Source organism: Magallana gigas, chromosome 9 (assembly GCF_963853765.1).
Source record: "Magallana gigas chromosome 9, xbMagGiga1.1, whole genome shotgun sequence".
Classification (NCBI taxonomy): Eukaryota; Metazoa; Mollusca; class Bivalvia; order Ostreida; family Ostreidae; genus Magallana; species Magallana gigas.
The window spans coordinates 16918974-16941332 of record NC_088861.1 but is presented as its reverse complement, the minus strand read 5'-3'; the positions used below and the strand labels follow the sequence as shown (position 1 = coordinate 16941332).

Here is a 22359-nt window from a genome sequence, read left to right as displayed (position 1 = left end):
AATTTTTCCAGCTATCATAGAACTTTTAATTCAATTTCATTCCCCCTAACATACATGCATTTTTGTTCAATCTGACCAAGATTAAGCATATTTGGAAAATAATCTACTATTTAAAACTAATTTTAAAAAGATCTGCTATGACCTTCACATTGACAGACTTGGTTCAAGGTCACTGCACGCCATTAACCAATAAACTCTGTAAAGGTAAAATATTAGCCAAATAGGGGCTAAAAGGAGAGTATATCTATGCTCTTAAAATATGGATTTTTGTGTGATCTGATATGACCATGACTCTTCATCTACAAATATCATTCGAGGTCATTGCATATATTTTGAACAAAGGCATCATGTGGGTAAAGTATGAGGCTGAATGGAGCAAAGGGAGAGAAGATATACTCCGGACAAGGATTTTTAAAAACATAATTCTGATATGACCTTCACAGTTTCTTTTCACTGAAAATAGGTTCAAGGGCACTACACACCCTTTCACCCTTTACTCAAAAGCTCTGCTTATGTGAAGTCTGAGCCAAATAGGGGTTAGTAGAAATTATATATGCTCTCAAAAAAGGATTTTTGCATGATCCGATATGATCTTCACCCGTTACCTAGAAATTTCATGCAAGGTCACTGCACATCGTTTAACCATAGAGACACTCTGTGAGTATTAGCCAGATTGGACCAAAGGGAAAAAAGATATGCCCCAGACAAGGATTTTATATATATAATTCTGCTATGACCTTAACCTTATACCTAAAAACATGGTTCAAGGTCACCGCACATCCTTCAACCAAAGGAACCCTGTGAATGAGGTATGAGCCAGATTGGGCCAAGGGGAGAGAAGCTATGCTCCTGTCAAGCCATCTCGGATGGACAGACCGACAAATTGATCACTAGAAGGCGCCCGCATAAACATGCTTTTTTATCTAAAATAGTATCCATGCTATCTGCCCATGGTGAATAGTCATCAAAACCATTCATTAGCAGAATTTGATTTCCCTCCTTTTTAAGGTGGTATGGGACATCTGTCGATATTAATGTGGATTAAAGTACTATATAATTGAAAACTTTTCACCGGTTTAGAATTTTCAAATTTTACAATATTTAACCAAAAAATAGCTTTTAAAAATATTTGAAAAGGTAAAAATTGTAAAAACCCCAGCGGGATTCGAACTCATGACTTACAGGTTCCTAGTAAACCCTCTAACCCACTGTGCTAAGGAGTTAGGTGACCATTTTTGAGAAGAAACTTCATGTACTTATATAATTACACTTTATTTTATTGTTTATTTCGATAAACAATACGTCACAACATGGAAGTGTCCCATATCACCTTAAACTCGGAACACCTCTGACCTAATAAGATCGCGCATTAAATACAAAGTTTGATTTAACTCTAATTTGTTTATCATCAAGAAATTCTGCATCGCTGACAAATAAAGTTTTCTTCTGTATAATGAAATACCAATTAACTGACTATTCGGACAATAGCAAGTTTATTGTCCCATTCCACAGCAACTATTTCCCTTGGCTTTGCCTCATTAAATATTTGCTGTCTTGGGGGACAATAAACTTGCGATTGTCCTCATACCCAGTAAATACTAAATAGGCATATAATATCCCATCCACCTACATTTCATGTTATATAACCTCCCGTTTGTAACCTTCAATTTCACTGTAAAGTCAACATATCTGTCATAGCCGCAAGTTTCACAGTTTATTTCTGCTTCTCATGTACTTAAAATTAGGGGCCTTAATATTGCTTACCAATTCCAACAAGAGACATCCCTCTAACTATTGATAATCATTAAAATTCATTTCATGAATCTACGCAACAATGATAAACCTTCAAGTACAGTCACTCTCAATTTTACAAAAATATTGACGGTACTTTATCCGAAACTGTTCCTTGTATCTTTAACTTAGTACACTAACATTTTTATGAAAAGACGGTTTGTCTTAGAATAAGAAAGCTAATGCAATTCTGAGAAAAAGAATACCACATATTGCCAATTCCATTGAGGTTTAATAAAAATATGGCCATTTAAGTGAACCCACCATTTCCAATTTCCTTTAGTAAACACAGATTTACAGGGTTCTCCATAGTAAAACATCTTTATCTGACCTTTTAGAGGTCAACTTTTGTTCAACCACCTTTAAAAAAAACCTTATTCAATACAACATATGCCTACATGATATAATCATGATAAAAGCTTCACATCACTTAGAAATACCCTTACATGTATATCCCCCCCCCCAATCTTTTGATTTTCATAAAAAGTCATGGTTTGAAATGTTTTACCTAATTTTATGAAACATGTGGCAATTTCCTTGAGTCATTTCTCACACATATTTGAAAACAATCATCGATGATTCTAAAATGTGATCTTTATTTGTTTATTGTATGATTTGTACCATTTTAATTAACAAATAGACAGCTGTCCTGCTTGTGATTTCTTGTTTTCATGAAAAAAGTAAGCTAACAATCATATTTAGTGAATATCTAATCTATTCTGATTTCTAGTCTTCTTCTAACCATGCTAAAACAGTAAGTTACAACCTACAAGTTAGACATCTGCCTAATTATATTAGAATTAAATTCAAACACACCCAGGTAGCTGGAGACAGAGTTGATTTCAATGAAAAATGTTCAAATTTGACATGTTTTTCTACTTTTTTATGCATATATACCTTAGAAAGGTAGAAATAGGTTGTTTCTTGTTCATTTCAAAAGTAATTATCATAGCAGATGTTATTTCAAAATCAAATGTACATTTACATATCCTACATGTAATCTTAATGCAGACAATTAAATAGAGAGGGGGGGGGTTTCAATTATGTAAACACATCTAAATATCTTTATGAAATAAAAAATAAAGGAAACATAATTGTATACTTTTATTGAAAAACAAATTTTCACAGCAATTATGAATTTCTTTAAACAGCCTTAATTTTGTTTTCATAATTTCTTATCAAACACAAACCACAACATGGCATGATGCTTTCTTCAAGTTCCATTATTGTTCATGCATTATCGGATTTAATTTGAATTACCAGTAAATAGTCTGTAGAACACAAGGAATATGCATGTGGATAGAGGTGACAGGTTAATCTCAGGAGCTGACCCACAAGAATCAACAGGTACCGGTAAAAGCCATGTGGTAACAAGAGTCTGTTTTGAGCTGAAATAAATAAAAAAAATAATTAGCTGTGTTTACATACATGTACTAGTAATAGCTGTGTTTACATTAACATATGCATAGTATTTCTGTAAAAAATACACTGACCATGCAGTGTAATAAGTATGACATATCCCAATACATGACATAACATTTAGGCAGTACAAGATCAAAAATTTGCATATCAAGTCATAATATAATATTAAAAATTTTTCATAGGTATAAACACTTATCACATTGAGAAAGAGAGAGAGTTTGAGAGAGAGAGAGTTTATTACCATACTTGTAGTGCAACAGTCAATATTTCAATTCGTAAATTACAAACGAATATTACCCACCGAACAGCGTCAAAGTACATGTACTGGTATTAGCTTCTGGTATACCATTTTTTATCAATTCTACTGTGTATTTTTTGTTTGCAAATAAATTTAGCGAGGGTTTTTGTTTATTTTCTTATAAATTACATGTTTTAAAAACAATACTACGTGTAATAAGCATAAAACATGTATGAGTAAACTTAATGAAGAATTTTTAATAGATTATTTTTCAAAGAATGTGGTACATTACATGTATGTTAATCTTTATAAAACTAGCGTATATTTCGTGCCCCATAAATTGCAAGTTTTTTGTAAATATCATTTACTTGCATGATAGGTATATATGGTTTAACCAAAATTTTCTTCATAAAGCTACAGCTGTATGTACCACATATATGTTTTGTCACAAGTATACATTTTAAAAAAAATACCCAAATTCCAACAGTTTAAATAAACTCAACTCATTCTCTGATAAGTTCATTGTGTTTTGTGCGTGCATATCTTATTTGCCTGCTGCAACAGCAGCCAATCAGCGGTAAGCTGAATCCACAAAAAGAAAGTTTGTGTTTTAGGAGCAGGTAAATTGTTTGTGCGACACTGTCAAGAAAACCACACCAAATAATAACAAGAAACATAAATATTCACTTAAATGTATTCTGTTGTAAAGTAAAGGTTTTTAACGCTTATTGCATCTTGCAAAACATGTGATGACCTTAATCATCTGTCATATATCTGATATACATGTATATGTAAAAGATGGGAGAAATAACGACGGAACAAAGTGGGATTCGAACCTGGCCCTCTGAATCTCTAGTCAAGTGCTCTACCAACTGAGCTACATGTATCTGGCACCGGTATTCAAAACCAGTCTGACCGTCACATTCCTCCCCCTTAAATGATCTTCACCCTCGAAGATCATCCCTGGCAGGATCGAGTTAACCTGTTAGTTCCAGGGGTTGGTCACAACACCAATATTGTAACAGGATGGGAGAAATAATGAAGGGATTTGAACCTGGGCCCCCTGAATCTCTAGTCAGGTGCTCTACCAACTGAGCTATCTGGCACTGGTATTCAAACCGGTCTGATCGTCACATATATAAAGAATTATTTTAAACAATGTTGTTCAATTAAAAATAACACTCGCAACCTTCAGTTTTTGTCTGTAATTAATCAATATTGGCGTGCGATCAGTTCTCACCGAGTACCATTTCTCACCAGTGCATTGTTACGTCAGTTTATCAACACATAAAATTATATACGAAAATATGATGTAACAGTGCACCAGCGAGAAATGGTCCTCGGCGAGAACTGCTCGCACGCCAGTACTGCCAGTAGTCAGATTAAAAAAAGAGAATAAAAAATTACATTTAAAACATTAACAAGGACAATTTAAGTACACATCATAACTGCTAAACAAGAATAATTATGTGAACTGGTAGAATGGTAGGCATAGTTCTAACTTGTAACCTACATGTACAAGTACATGTACCGGGTACCCGTTGGTCTGCTATACCTCTTTAATGATACAATGATCGGCATCATAAAGATATTAAAGTCATGTTTTAACTCTGAAGTCTGAAGTATACAATTTTATTTACTTGAAGTTATGTCTACAGGGTATTCATGACTACATTTGGAGTCCTCTGCACAAGAATATATGATATGTTTCTAATTAGACCCTGCTTTGAATTTTGAGTTGAAAATTCACAATCTGTTATTTTTTTAAATAGATAAATTCAGTTACCCTTTCCAGTCCCCCATGAACCTCGAGCGAGTCTAAACACCCATGAAACATGTAAAAATTACACGTTAGTAAACAAACACCCACACCATAACAAAAACATCTAACAGTGTGCACGTACTTACATGTACATCTATACTATATACTAAATTTTAACCAGTTAACAAGAAACTTTAAAAGGAGTAAAAGCCTCACCTTCTTCAGTAACATCCACATAAATCACACACTTTAATGTCCATCTTTTCTCCTTTATTACTCGTAGCTTATCAACAGCTGATCGTCGACAGAAGTGTGGCTGTCAGAATTTCCTCGTAAACGATTCACACGAGAAAAAAAATATCCTCCTTAAACAAATATGTAGTATTGTTCCCTGTGCATGTTCATATGTTTCACAGCAAATTGAAAATGCATGTGTACACCGAAAGAATACACAACTTCTCTTCTGCATTACAACTCTCTCTTTTCTACAATGCCGTTCGTTACTGTTTACATTCGGCGCGCGCGCGCGGGGGTCACAAACAGGGGCGCCCCGACAAATAGTTGCACATAGAACGTTTAAATAATGTGTGTTCATTGAATTCATAAATGATATAGATGAAAAAAATTAAATTGAATCACAACAATTTATCTAAGACGCAACACAACGTAATGCAGTAAATGCCTGGGCCTTAATGTGGCATTTGTTCGCTTGTGTGTCTATGTAGACATATTAACTCGTTCATGTACGATTCTCACATATTTGTTTTATGAAATTTGAAAAAAAATAAAGGACAGAACTTGTTTAATTTGATACCAAATGACATTATTTAATATATTAACAATAACTAAATTAATTTTTTTTCATAAAATGATAACGATTTTTGCTATCAGAAAAATACGTGTATGAGCTGCTGACCCCTAATTATAGGGGCCAGCCCTTTTTTCTTAATTTTAAATGAAAGCTCTCGTTATTCTAAACAACTTTTATTCTATATGTATTAACAAAATATTTTTAGTTTAAAGGTTATAATACAAAAAGCAACAAAATTTCAGCCCCGAAAAAATCTTAAACTTTGGCGACAAATAGCTCAAAAACTAACAAAGAAATTACCAAAATTTTCATGCCAGCAAAATTATAAAATGTTACCGACAATTTCGCCAAATTTCATGCATCTATCATCTGTAGTTCCCGAGATCAACTCTGGACAAAAGACCCCACAATTTTCAATTAAAGGGCAATAACTCATAACCGGAAGTGAACTTTAAAAATTTGAAAAAAACGTCTAGAGATATTAATATTATCTACTAACCCTGAAAGTTTCATAGCAATCAGACAAAAAATGTTCGAGAAATCTCGTGCACAAAATTTGCGGGAAAAAAAAAATAACTAGAGCAAAGCTCGTTGCAAAGCTACGAGTGGGTCTTCCATTAATGTCGGAAGTAAAGCTGGAAGTTCCTGTAAGAAACAGAGCTCTTAAACCAATAACAAGAGTAACTTAAATATAAAATATGAAAAAAATCGAATCATTCCTGGTACGACTTAACAAAATACGAATGATTTTAAGTACGACTTATCAAACACCTTTCCGATTTCAAGAACGACTTAACAAAAAAAATCCGAATGTGTTCAAGTACGACTTAACAATTATTTTTGGTACGAGTTAATTTTACTTTAAACATTACGCTATTTTTTAAACCAAAGACGCGGAATCAAAATTTCCGGAAAAATCAATTTTTTAACCCCGATATCTCTGTAATGCATCGTCCGATTTTAAAATGGGTTTCGGTTTTAAATTAAGCTTAATAAAAGCTTCTTTGCTACTTTATGATTAATATCATATTATTCGTCAGAAAAGAGTTATTATGAAAAGACTAAGTAGCCCTTCTGGCCCCTAATTTGAGGGATCAGCCCCTTTTTCTTGATATCAAATAAAAGGTCTCGCTAATAAAAACATATTTTGTTCTACAAGTGTTCATGAATTGTAAACCGTTCTCGAGATATCTGTACAAATGCGTTTTAGGGGCCGACCTTTTAACCCCTTACCGGGGCCACTAACAACAAAATTTTTGGTATCATATTGTTAAGAACATTATTTTGAAGAACTTTTGTTCTACATTGCTTTTAAAAATATTTCTACTTTTTCAGTTATTAATGATCAGAGTTTTGAGTTCTGGCCCCTTAAAACCCCTAATTACGTAATATATGACTTAGGTATGGTAATGCATAGATGAACAGCTGTACAATGAACATTTTTGCTTCTATAATTAATAACAAAATATTGTTCAGTAAAGAGTTATTGTAAGAAGACATTAGAGCCCCCTTGACCCCTAATTTGAGGGGCCAGCCCCTTTTTTCTTGACATCAAATGAAAGGTCTTGTAAATATAAACATATTTTGTTTAACAAGTGTTCACAAAATGTTTACCGTTCTTGAGATATCTGTACAAATGTGTTTTAGGGGCCGACCCTTTAACTCCTAAATGGGGTCATAAACAAAAACATTTAAGGTAATATATTGTACAAAACATTTTTTTGAACAACTTTTGTTCTACATTGCTTTTCAAAATATTTCTCCTTTTTCAGATATTAATGATCAAAGTTTTGAACTTCTGGCCCCTTGAAACCCCTAATTACGTAATATATGACTTAAGTATGGTACTGTATAGATAACCAGCTGTACAATGAACATTTTTGCTTCTATAATTGATAACAAAATATTGTTCACTAAAAAATTATTGCAAAAAGACTTTAGAGCCCTCTTGGCCCCTAATTTGAGGGGTCAGCCCCTTTTTCTTGATATTAAATAAAAGCCCGTGCAAATTGAAACAGCTTTTGCTTTACATGTTTTAACAAAATATTTATATGTCAAAAGATATTACGGAAAATGTGCGAAAATTTGGTGAAAAAATTTGGTGCTAATTTTCAGGTTCAGGCGAGCTTCTAGGCCTTGCGCATTTTTTGCAATTGGAAGCATGGAGGGAAATCTACAGACATTCATCTACAATCCCTGCAAAATTTAAGCTTTTATCATGATTAGTTTAAGAGCATGTCTACGAGAAAACCATGCAAAAGGTGGTGGGGGCAAGGTTCTCTGATCAACTTCATATTTTGTGTGTATCTATGTGCACCTATATGAATTACATTGCCAGAATTTTTTTTTTGGTGTGGTCACTATAACATGGTTCTGCAGCTCTGTTACTAAAAATAGCATTTTTGTCTCATTAAAGAATAAAATTATGCCAAATTCACAGATTTCTTGTTGGAAATCCTGAGTTCAGATTAACTATAAACTCAAAAAGTCATTTAGAGTTAGTAGAAACAAGATACACTTGTTCAACTTATTTTGTGATGATTCCCAGATATACGCCCATTTAAGTGCAGATAGGTCACACATTTGGCATGTTTCCAACTTTTTGTAAAATTGGGAAAATAAACATTTTTTAAAGGCCTGAAATTCAGAAAATGGCACTTCAAATTCAACAAATCTGTTTTCAGTTATTAGAGGACATTAATATTTACATTATATCCAAAATCTGTCTTTGGACTCTCAATACTTTTGGGAATATGTTGTCTTTAAGTTAAACAATTTTCGACTTTCAAAAACTCCCCAGGACCGGTAGTTTAGCATTATATATACATTGTTACACTATGTATGGAGGAAAAAAGCTGACATCAGTAAATTAAAGAATATTTTACTGAACTGTAACATTGAAACTTCACATTTCATACATATACAATGTAATATTAAAATGCATGGTTTTTTTTTATTTGATTCATATAGCTAATTATTCGCAAAAAGTAGTCACAATGATATTCATATGCAGACACGGTAACTAGACTAAGTAAAAATACTATCTTAAATGTTCTAGAGGTAAAAATGTTATCATACCATCATTATTGTATAGGAGTAGTGTAATGGTTTTACCTTATATAGTTTATACATTATCAGTAAATTCCATATGAAGTGACAGCAAAAACGAAATCATAATACTAAAGGGGAGTTAACTCTTGTAATGACTGTATATGGGATATGCATAGTCTTCACATGACTACGATTAATTAATTAATTCTACAAATGTCATAAATTTTTTTAAAGGTACCAATGAACTTTTTAATATAAAATACAAGAATTCTAATTTGTTAATTAAATTATTCAGTAATCAATAACTTCTAAATTTTTTTGCCAAATCAAACACCAATAACAGATTAAAAAATGTGTAAAAGTGTTATCAGTTTCAACGTAGACAATTATTATCATCAATTAAAATATGTAGTGATATAAGATAACTAACAACATCAAATCATACATGTATCCTATTAAACAACTAACATTATCAATTCATATATGTAGCAATATTAAATATATGTAAAACTAATATCATTGTTTCATACATGTCTAGCTTTTCAAATATCTAACAGCTCTTCAAATATCTATTAGCCAACATACATCATCAATTCATATATGTAATGTTATTAGAAATTAACACCATTAATTCATAAATGTAGTTTTATTTGTAACTAACACCATTAATTAACTCATACATGTAGCACTTTTAGACAACTAATATCATCAATTCGATCATTTATGAAGCGCTATAAAAAAATTTACACCATCAATTCATACATGTAGAGCTTTCAGAAATCTAACAAGATCCATTAATCTTATATATGTAGGGATATGGAAAACAAACACTATAAGTTCATAAATGTAGCTCTATAGAAAACCACCAATAAATCAAAAACATCAATCAATTCATGTAGCGCTTTTAGAAAACTTACATCATCCATCAATTCAATTAGTGCTTTTAGACAACTTACATCATCATGAATCAATAATTGTAGCATTTTAGAACTACTTACATCATTAATTCATACATGTGGCACTTTTAGTCTACTTACATCATCCATCAATACATGTGGCACCTTAAGACTACTTACATCATCCATCAATACATGTAGCACTTTAAGACTACTTACATCAACAATCAATACATGTTGGGCTTTTAGAAAACTTAAATCAACAATCAATACATGTAGCACTTTTAGAAAACTTACAATGCTTTTAGACAAATGTTACAATCAATTCATACATGTAGTGCTATACAATAACTTTTATCCAATTTACAAATGTAGCTCTGTTAGACAACTAACATCATTAATTCAAAGATATAGAACTATTACAGTTGATACTGTGCAACCTGTCAAATAATTCAATTAAAGGTGGAAGAGGCAGAACCAGAGAACACAACAATTTCTCTGTATCTTCATTAACATTCACTCAAATGCAAAACTGCACTTTGTTAACTTTGAAATACAAGATAAATTTTTAAATGTGTTACAGTTGTAAGATATCAATTAAATTCTGTCATAATACATACATGAAAATGAATCAAAATGTATCACAAATTGTGGCCATCACATCCATGCGTTCAGCTGCAAGCAATGCACTTACTGTATTCTGAAGGTCTTCATCGTAGTCTGTTTCTGCCTCTTCCAACTTTAACCTTTTGGCTCCTTGGGCTGGCTGTTTCTTAGTTGCAAAGTTTGCAAACAAACCTCTAACTTGTTGCTGACTGAGCCATTCAGATGGTTTAAATAAGCGATGACCATTTTCGTCCACTTCATATCTCATATTTTTGGATACTGAATATGGATTTGCTTTTTTTCCAGTTGTTTCCCCTGCTTCAAAGATATTTAAGATGTAATCTTTTACTTTAAATGAGAATCGGGTCCCCTTTTTCCGCTTTTTCAAGGCATACCCTGCAGGTTCAGTAAATGAAAATGAGGGATCAATCAGTTCTGTCTCAGGTAAAGTTACATGCTGGTTGCCTCTGACAGATACACACTTCTCTGCCCATAAACGTTTAGTGGTATCTTCAGTGCTATCTGTTTTGTCTGAATCATATAGGTGATCCCCTTTCACCAGGTGATCTAAGAGCCGATCCTGCTTCTTAAACTGTTTGACACAATCGGGGTCTGTACAAGAGAGAAGGTGAGAAGACGTTTTCTTCAACAAGCCTCTTGTCTCGGGCGTTGTTGGAAATGCCTTAATCTGAAAATAAAAAAAATTGTCTTAAATATATGAATTAAAAATTTACGTGTACATACAATTTTCTTATTTTAAAAGATAATTACATGTCATCTGATGATTATTCTTATTTATATGATTATCAGGTACATTAACAAGAAAACTGGTTTTATTTCTTTAATATGAACCACTGTGAACGTGAACCAGTGCACAAGCACCAATTTTTAAAGTAGATCTTGAGTTACCTGATATCCACAAATCTCTGACATGTGTTTGGAAATAGCATTCAAACTTTCAGTTGATATTCTCTCTTCCCCAAATCCATAAGCCTTAAAGATTCTCAAACCATCTTCCTCAAAAATAAAGTTGTTGAACTGGGTGATGGAGCATCCCTTCAGCTGGCCTGATAGCTTCGGCTGCTTTTCCATGGACACATCAATGATTGATACATATGTGTTTACAACACCACCATGACTCTCTAGGGCATTCTTCATCTGGAACACATCTGTCACATCATGTCCTTCATTAATGTAATTAAGGATATGTAACCTGCAACTTCCTGTCCTTGCATCACATATGTCCTTGCCTGACTGTACTTCGCTGAAGTTAAATTCTTTCACAGTAATGTCAGTTACACTTCTGTTCTTCCACAGGTATGCCATCAAAGGAAGAGAATGGTAGCAACCAGCATTGTCTGACTTAATAAAGACTTCACTCAGATTTGGTTTTTGCTCTTTAAGCATGCAAAGTGTATGATGCAAGATCTGTGAAACGGTAAACCATCCCTGTGTGCCATTCTCAACAAGATGTACATATGACCTTATTTCAAATGTTTTCTCACCATCACTCTCCTCCTTTTCTGGAAACAATGCACATGAAACATGCCAACTCAATCCTTGCTTACCGAACCACTCGCTCTGTGTTTCTCTGAAGGACTGAGGAAGATACTTCATGGCCCAGTCAGCAATAATGAATACTTGATTCTCCTTCAATTGTTTCAACGAATCCTTTTTGCAGAGATCTTGATTCACTGATCTAATGCAGTGGTTGCGCCAGTTGATGATTTTCTCATTAGATGATTCAATGTCATATTGAAGTTCTTCTCTGATCTGTTCGTCAGAAAATGACAAACTTTTGAAACATTGATCAATTGACTCCTTGGTTTCATCTAAATTCTCACAAGAAGTGCAAAAGTTGGTATGTTCATGGTCGCAAATTGTTTTGTCGCTCAGTGCATACTGCATGCAATGGTGAATACAAGTACTGCTATTGCTTAAGTGGGTTTGAAAGTCATGTTTCAAAAAGATTCGCAGACTATTGATTTTTCCTTTTAATTCAACGGCCTTTTCAAGTTGCAATCCATGTTCAACAAATTTGTCTATGGTCTTCTCGAAAACTTCAATAGCAGCAAGCCCTTCACTGGCATAATTGTCTAGTCCGTGTAATGACTTGAGTTGTGAAGCTGCACAGGCTTTGATGACTTTAAACAGGGTGGCACGTGATGGCATTTTTAATGAATTTTCTTGGCAGTACAAACTGTATGCATTTATCAACCGAGATGCTAACATTGTTCGGATCACTTTCGGCACTTTGACTTGGACACCAGATGACAGTTTTAAAACTTTGGAACCAAATCCAACTGTTTGGAGGTAGCATGGTGTTGAGATGAATTCTATGAAGTGCTGAATTTGTCCTTTAGTCAGTCTCACTCTAGTCACTTTTGGTGGTGCAATGTACTGGCCGGGTCCATGAGTAGATGCATGCTTTCTTGCCGAGTCAATTTTATGGACAGAGAGACCATCAATAAGTGATAACAGTTCTGACTTTGTGTACTTGTTAGCTATTAGGGAGAGTATTTGAGTTCTTGTATTGTAATCATCTGCCTTTGTATAAGCCTCTATGACAGTCTCTGTTAATGCATCCGTCTTTGGTCTGGCTTTTTTATCATGTTGTGGGGATTGGGTACTCAAAATGACCTCTTCAAGTAGATCAAGTGCCTGTCCAGGTGCTATTGATTCACATATAAACTGTAAAGCTGATGTTGTCTGTCGAATATAATAGTTTCGAGAAGAACTACTCAATTCTGCCAAAGGTTGGGATGGCTGGGTTTTCAGAGGCTTGTACTGACCATTTGAAAGAGATTCCATTGCTTCATTGAATATTTCTCGACTGGATTTGCACTCTTGTGACCAGTTGGAACATGATGTTGCTTGAGAGTTGCTACCTGTATTTAAAAATGACAGTTGAAATAACCCTAATGTTTGCATTAAATATACACATTGATTCTGATGAATAGTGTAATATGGAACAGGTAATCATCATGCAGAACAATCAGATATTTTTTTAACTAATATTTTTTTTTATATTTCATCCATATAAGATTAAAATAGATCAAAGTTGTACTACCACTTCTGGTGAAGTAGTTGTTAAAATATAATTTTGGTGACTCCTATCCTTATTTTCATTTACATTGAATATGACATAGAACTAATGGGCAAACTTAAACATAGCTAGAGACGTACTTTAAGATTGGTAAAACTAAATTGTTCAGTGGCTCTTGAGAAGAAATCAATTTTTTTAAACAGCTAGACCACAGACAGAAACCAGTGAAAGGTTATGAATAAATAAATAAGATCTCTTGAACTTTTGTTTTATACGAGGAATGTGCACAAATAAATTAACCCCCTGAGCTTATACATGTACATGTACAAATGAACATTTCAATACGAAACATGCAGCATATAAATGGGTTATTGGTAGTTGTTCATTTTACAGCTAAGTAACAAATATTATATTTAACTTACTGACACAACATATGTATCAAATGTTATGATATGATCTGAATCAAAATATCTATATATCATACTCTGACATAGAAATCTAAACTTTATGTATCATTAAGTAGCTACATGTAATGTGCTACTGCAAAACTCAACTGCATGTACATGTATTCCGTATACAGTACATATTACTATTGGTTATACAGTTTCTGAAACGTTCTACTTTCCCATATTTCCATGCGTTAGGCATGCGCACACAGTGCAATCACTGTTCATTCACTTAGGCTCTCTGCACTGTTCGCGCTCACCGTTTACATATCAATTACCTTGCGTTCATTTTGCTTTGCATTCGCTCACTGTTCAAAGTCACCCACCAAATTTTGTTCAATATGCGCTCATTGTTTGCTAAGAGTGGGCTTACCATTCACTCACCATTCAAGTGGGAAAGTAGAATGTTTGAGTGACTGTAATATAATGTGTGCCTGCAAATGTTATGAAATATCAATGTGTTTCAATGTTTAGTATGTGTTGATTCATATCAAATTCTTCCATAAAATGTGATCTTATATTGACATGTGATAGTAAATGATGAGGAATATATAACTACCTGTCTGTGTATGGAAACTATCTTCCATTTCATTACATTCCATATTTATGTCCAACTCTAAGCAAAAGGAATCTTCTTTATCTGAAAAATAAAGGAAAAATAAATTCCTTTGGAAATAAAAAAAAAAGCATTTGAGAAAACTTCTGAATTAAGTATTATGACTGGACTAGCTTCAAAGCTGTGACAAGGAGACAGACAGATATATCTTATCCTGCGTTTAATTCTAGCCCGTCCCAAGATTAATAGAAAATATCAAGTGACTTAAAAACAACCATTTACCTTTTTTCTTATTACAAGTGAGTAGCAGCTAAAAAGAGAATTATAGTTCTAACGACGGTGGTGGGTTAAAGCTAGGAATCAGTAAATGTATTGTAACAGAGACACTTTTTGCCTCTGCTGGGGTTTGAGCCTTGGTCCTCTGGCATGCCAGTCCAGCACTCTACCGATCGAGCTAAAGGGTTAACCCACTAGCCAGAGTTAGTAGGAATGTCATATACCTGACTCTACGTACCACATTGTCCCCCTCCAAGGAAAGAGGCGTCCCCGACTCTCCTGGAGTGCCAGCACCTATGGGGCTAAGTACTAGAGACAATCTCTTTCACCCGCCAGAGAATTCCCAGGCCCCATGCATGTTTGGCAGCAAATGTAACAGAGACACTTTTTGCCTCTGCTGGGTTTGAACCTGGGTCCTCTGGCACGCCAGTCCTGCAGCATTCTACTGATCGAGCTAAAGGGTTAACCCACTAGCCAGAGCTCTACCACAGTATGACATATAAAGCTAACATTTTAGGAAAGAATACCATTACCATTCTCAATTAGGCCCTACTACACACTAAATCCCTGACCCAACTTAAGCTACTGGTCATGAATTTAACAATTTTAAAGGACCGCTTGTTAATAAATAACCTCTCAGATTATTTTTGAAGTGTGAACTTATATATAATTTTTAAATGATGAACCAAAACATCAATACTTTTTTCAAAATTATCTAGAAATGTCATTATGTAAAAAGCAAGTAATATGTCAAGTATATCATAGGGATACACATATCTATTAACTTAGATAACTTTAAAATCTCATTTCAAAATCTAAATTAATCATTATCACTTTCTCATTTATAAAAACTTTAAATTTACAAACATAAAGTCAGCAGAATAGTGGATTTCATATTACTGTTTTAGTCATTAAATAGTTATCATTCAATTATATCTTATGCAGTAAAGCAGGTTATTAGATTATGTGTAGATATGGTATGTATTAACCATTGATTTTGTACACTGATAAAATAATTATATCTGTAGCAAGTTTTTGTATTAAGGATTAAAGAGTCTCTCAAATTCAAAAAAGGTATGTTTTGTACATACAAGTTGAAAATGAAGTGGAAAATATAACCAAAAAAATCATTGTATAATGAACCTGCAATCTTCTCTGTGTGCTGTGCAGCATTAAGGCGTGCTTCATTGGACTGAAGTTCTTTCAATTCATCCGCAATCTGTCGAACGATACCTAACAATAATAAATGTTCACATGCAGGAAAAAACCATGTAAATGACCTTGATGAAGTACATGTAATTGTCAATTTTAAACATAACAAATGATTTTTTGTAATTATATATCTATGATTTCTCACAGGAAGAATTACTAATTGTACACATTTTATAAGCCATGCTATTGTGATATAGGGCCTTTTAATATTACAGAAATATTTTGATGCTTATTCACTCTCAATGAGTAAATCTTATTATACCAAATTAGTAGTACATGTGAATGAAGGATTGACAACAATAACATTAATTGATTTATATCAACCTCATAACATTTAATGAATATGAAAATCAAAATTTACCTATTTCTTCATCATGATTTACTTCTTTTTTATGCTTCAATAGGCATTTTTTACATAAGGCTGTAAAAGAAATTATCATGAGTTCCAGTGAGCAAAAAATTTTAACATGTAAGAAAGGTAAATTCAAAATACTTCACAACATACATTATTTAAAATTGTATGGTTGACAATAAAAAAAGATTTTTTTTCTTAATCTTAATTAAGACTTATCTTATCATTATTGATGGGTTATCAAAGAAAAACACGTTCATGACGAAATGGGAGAATCATAAAAATTATCAACATTAATTGTGTCTGCTTGTTGATTTATTTTCTCATTTATTTTCACCTCATAATCTTTCTATAATTCCAGTAATAAAAATACTATTAATGTCGTTTTCAAATCAAATACCTGATCCAACTGGCAATGTCTGCCCCGTCTGCAACCAGACTTCCTTACACAGTGCAGGAGACGCCCCTCGGTCCGCTTTTGAATGTCCTTTATGCCCTGGATATGAACACGTTCTCTTCGATCTCCTCCATAGCACACCCAATTTCTTGCGGTGATTGTCACAGATTTTTAAACGTAGTACATGTTTGTCAATTACAAAAAAACCTGTTCTGTATAAAATTACTAAAAACTCCGGACAGCTTACAAAAAATTCTTGGGGCGATGGTATACCAGAACTATTAAGATTACACAAATGATTAAAAAGGTCTCCTTCACACTCAAATATACTGTAAAAAGTCGTATCAAAAGAGTTACAATTACAGGTAGGTAAAAATTTCTTAAAATCACACATAATATAGTAGGTATCTTCTGCTTGAAAGTCGTCTATGTAAACAATGCGATATTTTACCTTCTCTACAGGAGAGCGCAACAAGGGGAGGCAATTCTAGCAATAATCTCTATATTAAATTTAGAGGGGAAGATTTCTTTGGAAAACAGAGTAATATTTTTGTTTTAATTAAAATTATAATAAGTATGGTTTCTATTCCTCTTATTTATATATTTATTTTACTTAAGTGATATGAAATTGCTCAAGAAATAAAATTTTTAAAAAATACAAAATTTTCATTTTATTTGAATTTGAGATGTTTTCATCGGATTATAACTTTTCAGTCCTTGAGAGTCCAAAGATCGATTTTATATATAGATAACAAAACATGTTATATTTTTTTATTAACACAAAATTTCAGAAAAAGAAATGCCATTTTCTGAGAAATACTTTCTTAAAAAGTTGACAAAAAGGAATGATTATCATTTCTTGGCATCATGCCAACATTTGTACACCTGGGTCATCCATGTACGTGTAATAATATTACACCAAAACTACATCAATTCATTCTTAAACCTCACTCTTTCAAAATATAGGTTTCTTTTCCTTAGATGTTGTTTATACAATTTATAAATGGATAATGATAATTGTTAATTTTTACCGAATATTTTTTCATTTTTGGTGACATATTAACCAGAATGCAATACTGGCTGTTACTAAAAATAGAAACAACCGATGCAAAAACAAACATCATATATCTGACTCTAGATGGGTATCCTTTAAAGCTGTGATAAAATTTTGTTCATTCTTGAGACTTGCTTCCACAGCTTTTTTCCATATTTGCATGGTTTTCTCGTAGACATGCTCTTAAGATGTTTTCTAAAACGTTTGAATAAATTTGGACTAGAGAAAAAGCGAAAAATGTTGAAATTCTACAGACAGACGTAGGAACAAAGGACAACAGATGATCATTAAAGCTCACTTGAACATTCGGTTCCGGTGAGCTAAAAAGAAATGAAAAACTAGTCCGAAATTGTTGTGTTTGAATATTAATCTACTCTTGACGTGCATATCTTTCACAAGTAACAAAAATGTTTTATCGGTATAAATATCAAAATCAATATTTGTCTCTCGTATACATATTTTTACAGTTCATCGGTGCGTCCAGAAAAAAATGTCTTCCATGATCTTTTTAAGTTTTTTTATTTCATCATTATTAAGCCATTTAAGTTTAGACAAGTTTGTGTTCCAAGAAACTATCGTTAATGATAGTTATTGTTTGATTATTTAATGATTGTCATAAGAGAGAGAGAGAGAGAGAGAGAGAGAGAGAGAGAGAGAGAGAGAGAGAGAGAAGAGAATGTGTGTTAGGCTTAAGACATTTTACTTGTAATTCACTCAAATAAGAATGTTTTTTGTAGTTTGCATATATAATGAACACTTCTATCGTTAAATTGCACATTTAGATACAATCATGTCAGAGTTCAGTGCTTCCCCTATCAATCGAATCAGCCGACGAGTTTTACACCGTGCTTCTTTCATGACAAGTAAAAATTGTGGATTCATTGGGGTTTTTTTTAAGAAAAAAAATATGTTTAACTAGAGCCGAGCTCGTTGCAAGCAACGAGGAGGTCTTCTGCTACAGCTTCAAGCTTAAAAGAGGAGATGCGTGGACAAAATGACCCTTAAAAATTTACAAAATCGTCCATATCTGAAACCGGAAGTGACGTAATCATTTGAAATTTTTAATAATCAGTAGCGACATTGATGCTTTATAACCCCTAAAAATTTGGTGTAAATCGGTTGAATAGTTTCTGAGAAATAACGCTCCAAAAAAGTCAGAAAAAGAAAAAAAAGTATAACTAGAGCAAAGCTCGTTGCAAAGCAACGAGTGGGTCTTCCGTTAATGTCGGAAGTAAAGCTGGAAGTTCCTGTAAGAAGCAGAGCTCTTAAACCAATAACAAGAGTAACTAAAATATAAAATATGAAAACATCGAATTATTCCTGGTACGACTTAACAAAATACGAATGATTTTAAGTACGACTTGAAAAACACCTTTCCGATTTCAAGAACGACTTAACCAAAAAAAATCCGAATGTGTTCAAGAACGACTTAACAATTATTTTTGGTACGAGTTAATTTTACTTTAAATATTACGCTATTTTTTAAATCAAGGACGGGGAATCAAAATTTCCGGAAAAATCAATTTTTAAACCCCGATATCTCTGGATTGCATCGTCCGATTTTAAAACGGATTTCGGTTATAAATTAAGCTTAATTAAAGCTTCTTTGCTGCTTTATGATTAATATCAAATCATTGGGCAGAAAAGAGTTATTATGAAAATACTAAGTAGCCCTTCTGGCCCCTAATTTGAGGTGTCAGCCCCTTTTTCTTGACATCAAATAAAAGGTCTCGCTAATATAAACATATTTTGTTCTACAAGTGTTCATGAATTGTAAACCGTTCTCGAGATATCTGTACAAATGCGTTTTAGGGGCCGACCCTTTAACCCCTTACCGGGGCCACTAACAACACAATTTTTGGTATCATATTGTTAAGAACATTATTTTGAACAACTTTTGTTCTACATTGCTTTTCAAAATATTTCTCCTTTTTCAGATATTAATGATCAGAGTTTTGAGGTTTGGCCCCTTGAAACCCCTAATTACGTAATATATGACTTACTTATGGTAATGTATAGATGAACAGCTGTACAATGAACTTTTTTGCTTCTATAATTGATAACAAATTATTGTTCACTAAAAAGTTATTGCAAATAGACTTTAGAGCCCTCTTGGCCCCTAATTTGAGGGGCCAGCCCCTTTTTCTTGATATCAAATAAAAGCGCGTGCAAATTGAAACAGCTTTTGCATTACATGTTTTAACAAAATATTTATACGTCAAAAGATATTACGGAAAATTTGCGAAAATTTTGTGAAACAATTTGGTGCTAATTTTCAGGTTCAGGCGAGCTTCTAGGCCTTGCGCATTTTTCGCAATTTGAAGCATAGAGGGAAATCTACAGACCTTCATCTACAATCCCTGCAAATTTCAAGCTTTTATCATGATTAGTTTAAGAGGAGATGCGTGGACAAAATGACCCATAAAAATTTACAAAATCGTCCATATCTGAAACCGGAAGTGACGTAATCATTTGAAATTTTGATAATTAGTAGCGAGATTAATGCTTTATCACTCGTAAAAATTTGGTGTAAATCGGTTGAATAGTTTCTGAGAAATAACGCTCCAAAAAAGTCAGAAAAAGAAAAAAAAGTATAACTAGACACGATCTCGTTGCGAGCAACGAGGAGGTCTTCCGTTCGATTTTTAGAATGAAATAAGACATCATCGACTTTGATTTTCGACAACAAAACATGTTATGGAAAAAGGAGTGAAGTACTAATGCTTTATAGTATCGCTTTTTATAAGTTCTCTTGCTTTTTTAAATACTTGCATTTCTTTCAATTAAGATAGAAAAGACCAAACTTGTTTACTTCTGGTTCCTAAAAACCCTAATTGGGTAACGCAAGAGAAAATCATTATATTGTTAGGATATATAAACGTATTATACCTAATCTAGCTTCAATAACCTTTCACAAAGCATCTCTCAGTAAAGGGCTGGAAATTAAAGACTTTAGAGCCCTTTGGTCCCCTAATTTGAGGGGCCAGCCCCTTTTTCTTGATATCAAATAAAAGGTCATTTAATTCTGAACACATTTTGTTCTACAAGTGTTTAAAAATCCGTTACCGTTCTAGAGATATATGAGAAAGTAGGTTTTAGGGGCCGGTCCCTTATCTCCTTTTAGGGGCCGTTTAACAAAATTTTGACGGTTGCATATTGTTAAGAACATCATTTTGAACAACTTTTCTTCTGTACTGCATTAAAAAATAGATTTCCTTTCTGAGATATGGATGATCAAAATTTTGGACTTTTGGCCCCTAAAACCCCTTAATTACGTAACATATAACAAAATATTTACACTGCTTGGATACATAACTGTGAGATAAACATATTTGCTTCTATAACATTACACAAAATATCTCTCAGTAAAGGGCTACATATTAAAGACTGTAGAGCTCTTTCGTCCCCTAATTTGAGGGGCCAGCCCCTTTTTCTTGATATCAAATAAAAGGTCATTTAATTCTGAACACATTTTGTTCTACAAGTGTTTAAAAATTCGTTACCGTTCTAGAGATATATGAGAAAGTAGGTTTTAGGGGCCGGTCCCTTATCTCCTTTTAGGGGCCGTGTAACGAAATTTTGACGGTTGCATATTGTTAAGAACATCATTTTGAACAACTTTTCTTCTGTACTGCAATACAAAATATTTTTCCTTTCTGAGATATGGATGATCAAAATTTTGGACTTTTGGCCCTTAAAACCCCCTAATTACGTAACATATAACAAAATATTTACACTGCTTGGATACATAACTGTGAGATAAACATATTTGCTTCTATAACATTTCAAAAAATATTTCTCAGTAAAGGGCTACATATTAAAGACTTTAGAGCACTTTCGTCCCCTAATTTGAGGGGCCAGCCCCTTGTTCTTGATATCAAATAAAAGGTCTTGTAAATATAAACCTTTTTTACATTACATCTTTTAACAAAATATTTTTCAGAAAAGAGATAAACACAGAAAACCTAGAAAAATTACGACGTTTTTTTAAACTCAATTTTCAGGTCCAGGCGAGCTTCGACGCCTTTTTAAACAGACAAATTTGATCGACATCATACACATCTACAATCTTTTGTCTACAATCCCTGAAAATTCGAATTCAATATCTTTTATAGTTTAGGAGTAGTTCCATGGACAAACTAAGCCTCCAAAAATCGCTATTACGTTAAAATATCGGAAACGGAAATGACGTCATCAATATAAAAAATTTCCAATAAGGTTCAGATCAATATCTATCAGATCTAAAAGTTTCACGAAAATCGGCTGAGCCATTTCCGAGAACTCGCGCGGACAAAATTTGTAAGAAAAAAAAGAAAAATAATAATAGGGAAAAAGAAACAAAGCAAAAACAATAAGGTCTTCCGTTGGAAACGGAAGACCTTAATAATAAAGAAAAAGAAACCGTAGAATAACAGAAGGGTTTTCCGTTGAAAACGGAAAACC

The 22359-nt window shown here is 33.2% G+C and overlaps 1 protein-coding gene and 2 long non-coding RNA genes across 5 annotated transcripts in view; all 3 read right to left on the bottom strand.

The window, feature by feature from the left end:
* LOC117691039 (uncharacterized) overlaps window positions 1-22359 on the bottom strand; it is a 47285-nt gene that overhangs the window by 15825 nt on the left and 9101 nt on the right. The gene's annotated exons all lie outside the window — the stretch shown is intronic.
* LOC136271364 (uncharacterized) lies at window positions 2883-6180 on the bottom strand. Its single transcript, XR_010709298.1, has 2 exons — window positions 5430-6180; window positions 2883-3179 (listed from the first exon to the last, which is right to left on the bottom strand). It is a non-coding gene; the product is annotated as an uncharacterized lncRNA (long non-coding RNA).
* LOC105348628 (uncharacterized) lies at window positions 9294-17452 on the bottom strand. Of its 2 annotated transcripts, none has more exons than XM_034450210.2 (6): window positions 16866-17452; window positions 16475-16534; window positions 16045-16134; window positions 14629-14709; window positions 11487-13465; window positions 9294-11265 (listed from the first exon to the last, which is right to left on the bottom strand). In XM_034450210.2, the coding sequence occupies exons 1-6, from the start codon at window positions 17254-17256 to the stop codon at window positions 10603-10605; spliced, it is 3264 nt and encodes a 1087-aa protein (XP_034306101.2). In that variant the 5' UTR covers window positions 17257-17452; the 3' UTR covers window positions 9294-10602. The 2 variants fall into 2 exon arrangements, with proteins under 2 accessions (XP_034306101.2, XP_065927354.1); XM_066071282.1 differs by having other exon boundaries at window positions 16045-16120; window positions 16866-16946.

Bases quoted from the DNA above. Each gene is read 5' to 3' on its own strand.
- LOC105348628 (XM_034450210.2), bottom strand. From the start codon at position 17,256: ATGTGTGATTTTAAGAAATTTTTACCTACCTGTAATTGTAACTCTTTT. The intron at 16,135-16,474 runs GTAAATTTTGAT...TATTATTGTTAG, and splicing joins AAATCATGATGAAGAAATAG to GTATCGTTCGACAGATTGCG. The intron at 11,266-11,486 runs GTAACTCAAGAT...TTTTATTTTCAG, and splicing joins CAGAGATTTGTGGATATCAG to ATTAAGGCATTTCCAACAAC.